Source organism: Microcaecilia unicolor, chromosome 10 (genome assembly GCF_901765095.1).
Source record: "Microcaecilia unicolor chromosome 10, aMicUni1.1, whole genome shotgun sequence".
Lineage (NCBI taxonomy): Eukaryota > Metazoa > Chordata > Amphibia > Gymnophiona > Siphonopidae > Microcaecilia > Microcaecilia unicolor.
The window spans coordinates 165,493,135-165,505,575 of record NC_044040.1 but is presented as its reverse complement, the minus strand read 5'-3'; the positions used below and the strand labels follow the sequence as shown (position 1 = coordinate 165,505,575).

General features: G+C 44.3%; 1 protein-coding gene across 1 annotated transcript in view; it reads right to left on the bottom strand.

Moving 5' to 3' along the window:
- SGPP2 (sphingosine-1-phosphate phosphatase 2) overlaps positions 1 to 12,441 on the bottom strand; it is an 81,454-nt gene that overhangs the window by 55,705 nt on the left and 13,308 nt on the right. The window contains exon 2 of the mRNA XM_030216960.1: positions 5,831 to 5,989. Coding sequence (XP_030072820.1) covers positions 5,831 to 5,989 — 159 coding nt within the window. The remainder of the gene's footprint in view (positions 1 to 5,830; positions 5,990 to 12,441) is intronic.

Genomic DNA, 12,441 nt, shown 5'->3' with positions numbered 1-12,441 from the left:
AGGACAAGGGTCTACATTACAACTTTGTTGCAAACTTACCAGTTGGTAGATACCAGCATTAATTACAGACTGGATGTGTGCAAATTGGTCACAATTTTCAATTTGGAAGTTCATGAACTACTGTACTCCCAATTTTACATCCTTTGCTTGACGACAACTTGCATCCCATGATGATCAAAATCTCTGCAAGATATTGCCTCAACATTTCTTACTTTAATGTCAAAATAAGATCGACAGAAGGTATCAAAACAGCTTGTTAGCCACCTTAAAATAGTTCTTTTGAGCCATTCACCACCTGCTGTGTAATTTTTTTTTTTTAACTTGAATAATTTTGTGTTTATATAGTTTATTTTTTTTGAGGTCACCTATGATTCACTGTCTTTCCAAAGAGTTTCCTACAATTTTTTTTCCTGTCTATTAAGGTCTCTGAGAACCGAGGTGACAGTCTAGGTTTAGGTAACCACTTCAAAAGAAGTAGATCTAACCAACATCTAGAGACTACAAATCAAAAAATGTTGGCAAGCTTCCTCTTCCCCCCCCCCCCCCCCACCCCAACAAATTTATTGTCCCTATTACTCTTTTATTGCAATTTAAAACTTAAATCCAAGGTATAAACATTTAAAAGGAAATATGAAAATACAATAAAGGAAACTAAGCAATTGCCTATATATGAAGCAATACTTAACTTAAATATAGTCCACAACACTAAGGAGAAATACAAGTGAAATTTAAAAAGAAAATAAGAAACTATGTCAACCGATATCCTTATTATGCAAAAGCGACAGCAATACACACACACCAGAAAATTACTAAGTTGCTGTGAATTGGGGATCACTGCCTTAACCAGAGAACTAGGCGTAGGGCTCCTGTCAGTCACTTAGAAAATCCAAGAGCTGCAAAAGTTAAAAAAATATATATCTATTGCAGTGATTTCCATTTAATGATGCATTTACAAGGATATTTCAAGAAAAGGTGGCTCCAAACTGGAGCACAGCTGGCTTAAGGAAATTCTTCCTTCTACTTCGAGTTCTTAAATCAGGAAAAGTTCAAACTTGACAGCCCAAGAAGAGAACATCTCTTTTTGAAGAAAAGTTTTGAACAACCATTCATGATCAGATGCCAAAGCCAGTGAAACTATCAAAGTAGTCAAGGAAAACAGCTTCAGAGTCTGAAGTCTCCAATAACTCCAAAATCAGTCTTGGTATCATCAGGGTCAAAGCCCATAGCCTGGGCACCTTGCACAGATTCCTTCTTAGTCAGTGGTAGATAATAAATGCAGGTTAAAAAGAGGCATGGAGTCTTGTGAAACCAGGAGAACTTTTTTCAAGTAGCGATGAAACATCTCTAGCAGACACCAAAGGAAGTTTAGGAAAGTTAATTAATCGTAAGTTATCCCTATCACCCTTTACTGCATTTGGAATGAAGAAATAGCAAAAAGAATCAGACCAGATCAAAGATGTAGTAAAACCAAATCTTAGCACATGTGACATGCACAAGGGTGTGAAGACTACTGGGAACTGTACATGTTTAGATTGAGGGAGGGGCAGTATGGTAAGAGTTGACTTTTTGACATACCTTAGTTTACCATGGAAATAACCATTAGTGGCTCCTGTTGTAAAACAATAATGCAAAGTTGGAATCAACATCGGGACTTGCATATTCTGCTCTCCAGGAATGAACATGCAACCTAATGCACAGGAAACATTTGTTGAAGAGGGTAAAAACCTCTCCCCTCCCTCCCCCCCCCCCCAACTGAAGATCCCAAGGCTGACCTTCTCTCCCTGGTGGTGTAAGGTAGGCAGGAGCAATCCACAGTCTTTCCTGCCTGTGCTTTAGAATGGTGGCCACAAGCTTTACCATTTATAATGCAGTACTACCCACTAAGGGCTAGGCTACCACATAGAGGTTAAACCCCCTCCCCCCCAAAAAAATAACACCCTTATATGGCTCCTTGACCACTGGGGGGGCCTGTGCTGTTTGACACGTACAGAGACCCCCTTTTACTGCAGCTGGTAAAGGGGTAGTCTCTTTTCTGCAGGAAATGGACGTGCAGCAAGTAAAGCAGTTGCTGCCTGGCCATACTGGGGGGGGGGGGGGGGGGGAATCCCTTATCGCCACTCACTGAAGTGTGGTAAGAGCTCCCGCACTAGGCCTGTGCTGTTTTTGACATGCACCGAGGCCCCCCTTTTACTGCAGCAGGTAAAAGGGTAGTCTTTCTTTTCTGCAGGAAATGGACATGTGGAAAGTGAAGTACTTGCTGTGTGGCCATTTATTGGGGGGGGGGGGGAGGGAGCCCTTACCGCCACCCATTGAGGTAGTGGTAAGGGCTCCCACACTAACTTGATGGTAACCAGGCAGCACGCGGCACTGTCCAATTACTGCCGGGTACACACTGGCACTACAAGAATAAATATATGACTGGATATGACTGCGCGCTGGGGGTGGGAAGTAGCCCGGCGATACTTCTTGTTTAACGAATGGTAAACCCGTGTTGGGCTTACCACCACTTTGTAAAAGGGGCCCTTAAGTTTCTTGGCTGTGACTTTAATGCTAATACACAGATAAACTTTTGCTGGAATTAGGTTGCCCCTCTCCCAATTACTGGGCTTTTCTTTTGTGGTATTTCTTAGGATGAGCTCTATCTACTGTACTGCTTACAAGATAACTTCTTGGATAAATTATAATACTTCAATATAAAAAAAATGTACAGAATGTACAATGTTCAGAATGCATTTTGCACTGACGAACTATTTTACAGACAGCTCCCTGAAGGTTCCCCCCCCCCCCCCCCAAGTCGTGTTAAAAGCAGAACAAAGGATTAAAAAAAAAAAAAAAAAAAAAAAAGTCAGAGATCGAGAACCCCCTTGTCCCACCTTTGGATGCTTATGTTTACTATATTCTATGTATTTGTTTAGCAACCAGTTCACAGATCTAGGATGCACGATCCTATAAACACACTCCGTTGAATTTGAATCTGCCTATGAAAGTTGAGAGCAGTGAAAGTAGCTCATTTATATTTCGTCCATGGATCACAAGCTAATTCTAGGAGACAAAACCAACTGAAGCTCAGTCACAAATGGAAAATTTTGGCACAACAGGGCAATGAAAAGCTACTGAACATAGTAAATGACGGCAGAAAAAGACCTGCATGGTCCATCCAGTCTGCCCAACAAGACAAACTCATATGTGCTATTTTTTGTGTATACCCTACTTTGATTTGTACCTGTCCTCTTCAGGGCACAGACCGTGTAAGTCTGTCCAGCACTATTCCCGCCTCGCCTCCCACCACTGGCTCTGGCACAGACTGTATAAGTCTGCCCAGCACTATCCTCGCCTCCCACCACCGGCTGGCTCTGCCACCCAATCTCGGCTAAGCTCCTTAGGATCCATTCCTTCTGAATAGGATTCCTTTATGTTTATCCCACGCGTGTTTGAATTCTGTTACCGTTTTCATTTCCACCACCTCCCGCGGGAGGGCATTCCAAGCATCCACTACTCTCTCCATGAAAAAATACTTCCTGACATTTTTCTTGAGTCTGCCCCCCTTCAATCTCATTTCATGTCCTCTCGTTCCACCGCCTTCGCACCTCCGGAAAAGGTTCGTTTGCGGATTAATACTTTTCAAATATTTGAACGTCTGCATCATATCACCCCTGTTTCTCCTTTCTTCCAGAGTATACATGTTCAGGTCATCAAGTCTCTCCTCATACGTCTTGTAACGCAAATCCCATACCATTCTCGTAGCTTTTCTTTGCACCGCTTCAATTCTTTTTACATCCTTCGCAAGGTACGGCCTCCAAAACTGAACACAATACTCTAGGTGGGGCCTCACCAACGACTTATACAGGGGCATCAACACCTCCTTTCTTCTGCTGGTCACACCTCTCTCTATACAGCCTAACAACCTTCTAGCTACGGCCACCGCCTTGTCACACTGTTTTGTCGCCTTCAGATCCTCAGATACTATCACCCCAAGATCCCTCTCCCCGTCCGTACCTATCAGATTCTCCCCGCCTAACACATACATCTCCCGAGGGTTTCTATTCCCTAAGTGCATCACTTTGCATTGAATTTTAATTGCCAAACCTTAGACCATTCTTCTAGCTTCCTCAGATCCTTTTTCATGTTTTCCACTCCCTCCCGGGTGTCCACTCTGTTGCAGATCTTAGTATCATCCGCAAATAGGCAAACTTTACCTTCTAACCCTTCGGCAATGTCACTCACAAATATATTGAACAGAATCGGTCCCAGCACCGATCCCTGAGGCACACCACTACTCACCTTTCCCTCCTCCGAGCGAATTCCGTTCACCACCACCCTCTGGCTTCTGTCCTTCAACCAGTTCACCACTTTGGGTCCTATCTTCAGCCCTTCCAGTTTATTTAAGAGCCTCCTGTGGGGAACCGTGTCAAAAGCTTTGCTGAAATCTAAGTAGATTACGCCCATAGCTTGTCCCTGATTCAATTCTCCTTTCACCCAAAGAACTCAATGAGATTCGTTTGGCACGATTTCCCTTTGCAAGATCCGAGACAACATGGTTTTACCAACTTATTGGCTTCCAGGAAATTCACTATCCTTTCCTTCAGCATCGCTTCCATTACTTTTCCAATAACCGAAGTGAGGCTTACCGGCCTGTAGTTTCCAGCTTCTTCCCTATCACCACTCTTGTGAAGAGGGATCACCTCCGCCATTCTCCAATCCTTCGTAACCTCTCCCGTCTGCAAGGATATGTTAAACAAATCTTTAAGAGGACCCGCCAGAACCTCTCTGAGCTCCCTCAATATCCTGAAGGCTACTTCTACAAGAGATTTAACTTAAAATGTCAGGAAAGGGATTCATTGCTAGTTAGTGTGGCACACTTCCCCTCTGCCTATCTGAAAGATCTTTTGCCACTTGGCCCTCCCAAAATTTGGAGTCTGCCTATGCCACTCCTGACAATGCACTTAGGCCTTGATAATCAATTTCCACGTGCTCTTCCAAACAGCGCTGTAAAATTAGCGCTAGAATAGCAAGGGAAAACAACACCTCTATGATCAAAGTTAATAGCATGCAAATTTATGCGCACCATTAGCTTTGATCATGGAGGTGGGGGGTACTTCTGTGGGAAGATTGTGCCTAGGCATGCACCCAAGGCATTCCTGCAGAAGTTGTCCGATATATCTGCGCTGTCCATAAAAAACCTTGACCTGTCAAACATTACCAATACAGGGTCTCCAGATCCCCACCAACTCCCCCCCCCCCCCCACCCGACAGAGGGCTGGTAGACCTCCAGCCCTCCACTCTGGTGGTATAGCTCCCCCCGAACAGAAAACACCCAACCCCCCTCCCCTCAACAGAAGAGAGGGCTGGAAGTTCAGTGGACTTCCAGCCCCTCCCTGGTGTCTAGTGCCCCAACCCCCTCATATTTTGAAATGATAGAGAAGCACTCCTTCTTCCTTCCAGCGCCACCTCCAAAATGGCAGTGCCCTGCCCAGTGCATCCCTACCATATTTCAAGGTATTGGGAGGGGGGGGGGGGGTGCTCCAGCCCTCTCTTCTGTTAAGAGGGAGGGGGATGCTAGCATGCTGGACAGGGCTCCACACTCCTCCTCAATGCTCTGCAAACCCTAACGCCAGCTCCAAGCAGCGTCCTTGTTCGACATTGTGCATTCCCTGTTTAGCATGGCTCTGATCAAGTATGGTTGATTATTACCAATATATCCTCACTATGAGTGAGTATTTCTAACATGTCATTGTGTATGTTTGTAATGCTTTCTGAACAAAGCTTTTTAGATTGATGGATATAAAGTAAATAGTGTACCCCCGGTTACTACCACAGTATGAGTACTTACCACCCAAACATTTATTAGCCTCCGGGCTACATAGGGGTCAATATTCCAGTAAGTGAAGGGTAGAAAGGTGATGTAGAAAATTTCCTGGCCCAAGGCAGCTGCAAACCGGAATAAATAGTAGAGGATATAATTCTTAACTATGTACTTTGGTGCAGGACCCTAAAATTGGAAAAAAAAAAAAAAGTTTAAACATGATACAGTAACTCAGCAGTACATTAGCTTCATGCAGAGAGGCAGCTTTTCTAGAACATTTCATTTTCTCAATTAATGGCCACGTGCTACTTTTCCCACCTATTTTGCAGTAAGGGCTCATGCAGTAACCATGTGTTAATTGGTTAGTGTATGGCACACCTACTCTGCTCCCAGTACTTAAAAAAAGGCACATGGGTAATATGCGAACATCTAAAAATTGCCACAGGTCGCATTTAGGCATCCTGTAGTAAGCATATATTAGTGCTTTGACTCCATAGTATGTGACTTTCTGATGCTTTAAAGGAGATCTGCAAATTTTGATCTATGTAGTAAGAACCCCACCACCACCATCACACACACAAACACAATTTCCTACAGTACCTGAGAGGTTAAGCAGCCCAATACCTGAACTGCAATGTTTTGAGGATAAGGTTGGAGGAAAAGAAAAATGCTGCACAACCTAACATATCAGCAGGGTAGTTTCAAATCTTTTCTGCAGGCAGGGCTGCATGTGCAGAAGCCAGCTTTTCTAGAATTACCCTCGGATAAGGAAGTACAGTTACACACAAGTTTCTGGACTGAGTGGAGCAGTGGCGTAGCCAAGGGTGGGCTTGGGTGGGCCCAGGCCCACCCACTTTGGGTTCAGGCCCACCCAGTAGCAGCATACCTATGATGTGGCTAGCAGGGATCCCCAAGCCCCACCAGCCAAAACCTCCCAACAAGTGTCCCTCCTGCATACCTTGTAAATAGCAGATCTTCGTCTGCAGTGAGCAGTGACATACATACTGCTCGCACCGGCCCCACAGCCTTCCCTCATGTATTTCTGCCTAGGTGGAAACAGGAAGCTGCATTAGAGGGAAGGGTGTGGGGCCAACATGAGCAGTGTGTATTAGTTGCTGCTCGCTGCTGGTGAAAATCTGCTATTTAAAAGGTATACCGGAGAGGGGGGGGATGTTTGAGAGACCATATGGCATGCAGGTGAGAGGAGAGAACAAATCACCTGTGGGAAGGGGCAAGGTTCTTCTGCCCACCCATCTTGGGCCCAGGCCCACCCAAAATTGGGTGTCTGGCTACGCCCCTGGAGTGGAGGTGTTTTAGACAAGATTAGTGTTTACATGGACATTTTATAAAATACACATTTGTGCACAAGTTAACCTAGCAAACTTGCTTTTAAGTGTAGACAATGTCAGTGCATAAATTCTATATAGTAAAGATTTTTTTTTTTTTAAAGTGGAATTATGCACTTTAATATACACTGGCATATAAACAGGGAAAAATGTGTGTGCATACCATGAGAATATTGTTTAAAATATATAAATAAAACAAAGTTTGATGGTCTATTTTACCTAATGTTACCTTAGCAGCCATTTGATATGAATCAGTTAATAGAAAAAAAATTATACACCATACATCTATGGCTTGAACCTGCAGCCCTAAATTTCTTTTGGTAACTTAATACTTCCTAAGTGCTATTGGACACTGTTGCAAACCATTTGGTATAAAGCCTGATCTATACAAAAGGACATCCAACCTATTTACAGTGGCTAAAAATATTGCTAGCAGCAGCTTGGAAACCACCATTTACACCTCCTATGACAATGGTTTTTTTGGAACCTGGACTATGTTTGTCAAAATTGACTGCACTGCAAAATTAGCAGCTTTTCATGAAGTGTGGGATTTCTCCAGTTCTGTAAGATACAGGCACACCACCACTGAAAGACTGAACATTTGTCACAGACTGCCATGGGTGTTCAAAAGAACATATTTTTGGACTCTTACCACATTGTTTATAGGTGAAAACCATTCCAACACAGCATGGTTAAAGTTTTTGTTGTTCTTTTTCTATTTAAAAACTATTACACTAAAGCTAAATTTAAAAGCAAAAAAAAAAAAAAGCACTACTGGATTCCTTGCTAAAACGTCTCTGCAGTGTACCCTTACTTTGTATCCATTGGTGGCTGTACAAACTGACCTCCCACTTCTTGGTTCGGCACAAGCTAACGGCTTTCTCCACATTACACCGACTGCCCATTTCCCTGTGGCCCCTAGAGCTCAAACTGTAACAGCCAGCCCCTCCCCCAGCAGGTGTAGCAACCCATTGCACCTTCCCAGTTCAGCACCAACTGCAGCCCACGCCGACTACACCTGTTCCATTTCACTGCCACAGAACCCAAGGGCCCCTTTTACTAAGCCGCATGAGTGTCTACGCACACCAAAATGAACTTACCGCCCCGACTTCTGCGTGGCTCTTGTGGTAATTTCATTTTGGCGCACGTCTGAAAAATATTTTTTATTTTCTGGTGCATGTAGTGGACACACGCCCAAGTGGCATCTATTGCACGTAGGTCGTTACCACACAAATTCTTTACTGCTAGGTCTATGGCTGGCGGTAAAGTGAGAGACCCAAAATGGACACGCGGCAATTTTGATTTTGCCGCATGTCCATTTTCGTGGGGGGGGGGGGGGATTTAGTGGGTGCAGTGCACTTTAGGGAGGAGGAGGAGGGCTACACAGCGCTGTACAGTTTAACAGAGAAGGACAGTCCCTGCTCAAGGAGCTTACAATCTAAAGGACAAGTGTACAGTCAGTCAAATAGGGCAGTCTAGGATTTCCTGAATAGAGGCATAAGGGTTAGGTGCCGAAGGCGACATTGAAGAGGTGGGCTTTGAGCAAAGATTTGAAGATGGGCAGGGAGGGGGCTTGGCGGTGGTGGAGAAGGGTACTGAGAGGAGGGATTTGTCCTGTGAGAGGAGGTGGGAACGTAAGGGGAGATGAGGGTAGAGAGGTAATGAGGGGCTGTGGACTGAGTGCATTTGTAGGTTAGAAGGAGAAGCTTGAACTGTATCCGGTACCTGATCGGAAGCCAGTGAAGTGACCTGAGGAGAGGGGTGATATGAGCATATCGTTCCAGGCAGAATATAAGACGTGCAGCAGAGTTCTGCACGGATTGAAGGGTTAAGTGGAAGGCCAGTGAGGAGTAGGTTGCAGTAGTCAAGGCGAGAGGTAATGAGAGAGTGGACGAGAGTTCGGGTGGTATGCTCAGAGAGGAAAGGGTGAATTTTGCTGATGTTAAAGAGAAAGAAGCGACAGGTCTTGGCTATCTGCTGGATATGCGGAGAGAAGGAGAGGGAGGAGTCGAAGATGACTCCGAGGTTGCGGGCAGATGAGGCGGGGAGGATGAGGGTGTTATCGACTGAAATAGAGAGTGGAGGAAGAGAAGTGGGTTTTGGTGGAAAGACGATAAGCTCGGTCATGTTCAGTTTCAGGTGGCGGTTGGACATCCAGGCAGCAATGTCGGATAAGAAGGGCGATACTTTGGCCTGGGTTTCTGCAGTGATGTCTGCTGTGGATAGATAAAACTGGGTGTCGTCAGCATAAAGATGATATTGGAAACCATGTGAAGAGATCAGCGAGCCCAGGGAAGAGGTGTAGATTGAAAAAAGAAGGGGTCCAAAGACAGATCCCTGAGGAACTCCAACAGAGAGCGGGATGGGGGTGGAGGAAGATCCCTGAGAATGTACTCTGAAGGTACGGTGGGATAGATAGAAGAACCAGGAGAGAACAGAGCCCTGGAACCCAAATGAGGACAGTGTGGCAAGAAGTAACTCATGGTTGACAGTGTCAAAAGCGGCGGATAGGTCGAGGAGGATGAGGCTGGAGTAGTGACCTTTGGATTTGGCAAGGAACAGGTCATTACATACTTGAGATAGTGCTGTTGCTGTTCGAGTGTAGAGGGTGAAAACCGGATTGAAGCGGATCGAGGATGGCATGAGAGGAGAGAAAATCAAGGCAGCGGCTGTGTTCAAGCATCTTGGAGAGGAAGGGTAGGAGGGAGATGGGGCAGTAGTTGGAGGGACAGGTAGGGTCAAGTGATGGTTTGAGGAGTGGTGTGACTACGGCGTGCTTGAAGGTGTCAGGGACAGTAGCAGTGAGAGAGAGGTTGAGGATATGACAGATGGGGGGGAGGGGGGTGACAGTGGGAGAGATGGTAAGTAAGTTGGTGGGGATGGGGTCAGAGGACCAAGTGGTGCATTTTGAGGAACTTTGGAAGGCTAAGTGCTTTGAAAATATGCCTCTAAGGATCTTCCTGAGTTATTTTGTTCTATTTTTCACCAAAACATCTGTGACCACTATGTTGCTAAATGATGTTACTCTGTTTTTCCACCTATGCCCGTTCCTCTTTCTGCTGCAAGAATGTCACAACAGAATATGAGTTCTGCAGTCACATTTGAAGTTCAGGTTAAAGTCATGGGCCTCAGATTTTTTTCTCATTTTAGATCCTGAACCAAAGTCTCAGGCCTTGAATCAAAGCTCATAGCTGTAATAGACAAGTGATTCACAGAACTTTTTTTTACTAGTAAAAAAGAAAAAGGCCCGTTTCTCAAAGAAATGAAACGGGCGCTAGCAATGTTTTCTTCGGGGGGAGGTGGGAGGAGGAGAGGGAGAGGTGTGTGTGTGAGAGAGAGAGAGATTGAGAGTGTGCCAGGGGCCTCCCTCCCTCACGAGTTTCAGGGTCATTGTCCCTTCCTTAGATTTTTAAAAAAGTCATCTTCATCTACCAAGTCAGGGTTACGGTGGCCGGCAGCAGCGGTAAAATGCATGCAGGCTCAGCCCTTCTCTCTCTCAGCTGTGGTCCCGCCCCTCATTTCCTGTTTCCACAAGGGTGGACCACAGCTGAGAAAGAAGCTGAGAAAAAGAGAGAGAAGGGCCAAGCCTGCACGCGTTTTACCGCTTCTATCCGCCGCCATAACCCTGACTTGGTAAGTGAAGGTGACTTTTAAAAATCAGAGGGAGGGGGCCTGGAAGTGGAAGGAAGGGAGGGACGACGACCCCCTCATGCATGTGACATCGCGTTCCTTTGCCTGGCAACTCTGCAGCGTGCCTTTCCCTCTCACTGTCATCACATTTTGATGCGAGGGCGGGAAAGAGATGGTGATAGACTGACGAATCTTACGAACGCTTCACTTCAAGTGTGCCATGGTCAGCATCAGAACGTTGGAGGTGCAAATTATTATAGTAGATTATTATTATTTTTATAAGTATTCACAATAATTCAAGAAACTCTTGATTTGAAAGATAGGAGATAAGTAATATTCAAGTTATACAAATCTTCAAATGACAAAGGAAATTTCTCGCCCCCCCTCCTTTCCCTCCATACAGAAGTCCACAATTTAGAAGGGAAAACAAGGTACAATTCCATGAAAAATACATTCCACTAATTAAACTTAGCAGGTGAGTAAAGAAGAGAACTTAAAGTGCCCTATCAATAACAATTATGGAGTAGATGATAAGCTGCAGAGTAGGAGTTATAGCAACCCTCGAGTCTAAAAAGGAACTCAAATGAGTGGGATCATAAAATATATATTTAACTGAACTGACTTTCAATACACATTTACAGGGAAAATTGAGCCAAAATAAACCACCAATTGTAGGACCCGGGGTTGAAATTTTAGAAATAATTGACATCGCTTGAGTTGCTCTTGCAATGTCAGGAAATATTCTAATCTTATTGTTCATAAAGAGTTCATCCCTATGACGAAAAAATTGTTTCAGGATCCAATCATGATTTGGTTCTAAAACAAATGATACAATTAAAGTTGCTGGTGTAGTACCCATCTCATCTTCTTGAATTATTTGTGTGAGATTCAATATTTCAAATGAAACATCTGTTCCTTGTTCAGCTTGATTAATATTTCCTTTTTATATGGTGGCAAATAATATATTTTAGAAACTGGCAGATAAGCCTGTTTAATAATTTTCAAGAAATATTTATCCAAAGTATTGAAGATTCCTGAAGGGGCTATAGATGTTATTTTAGGAAAAAAAAAAAAAAAATCAACCAACCTTAGAGTTTTGGCTCTTAGTTCATTTTCTAAATTTTCCATTTTATAGTGAAGTAACATTTTCCTTTATCAAGTTGGACTGAGTTAGTTGGAGATTTTATATTGTCTTTATTCATTTCTATTGTTTTCTCAATGTTTAGTGTTCTTGTTTCCAAGACTGAAATTTTTTTCCAATGGCAATTCAGTAGTTTGGGTCACGAGTAACCGTTTCTGTGAAAAAGAAGTTTAAGCTCATAAGAGCTTCCCAAATTGAGTCCAAGGTAATGCTTGGTTTAGCAGGCAAGAAAGACTTAAATGATGTAAATTCAGGTGAAATTTGACCCGATAGCTGCTTCTCCTCTACCGCTCTGGAGATTGCCAGGATACTGGCTCTTCCAGATACCTCGCTTCCGCTGATGATATCCAATGGATCCACGCTGCATTCAGGCCCCACTGCAGGAAGTACTCCTTGGCATGAGGTACAAGGGGTTTCCCGCCCCGTTGCTGCTCCACTGCCGGCATTGTTGGAGGGCTCAGTTCGTCAGGGCTGAGAGATCTTGGCCTCAAGCTGGGGGAACAGGACACCTCCCACCACTC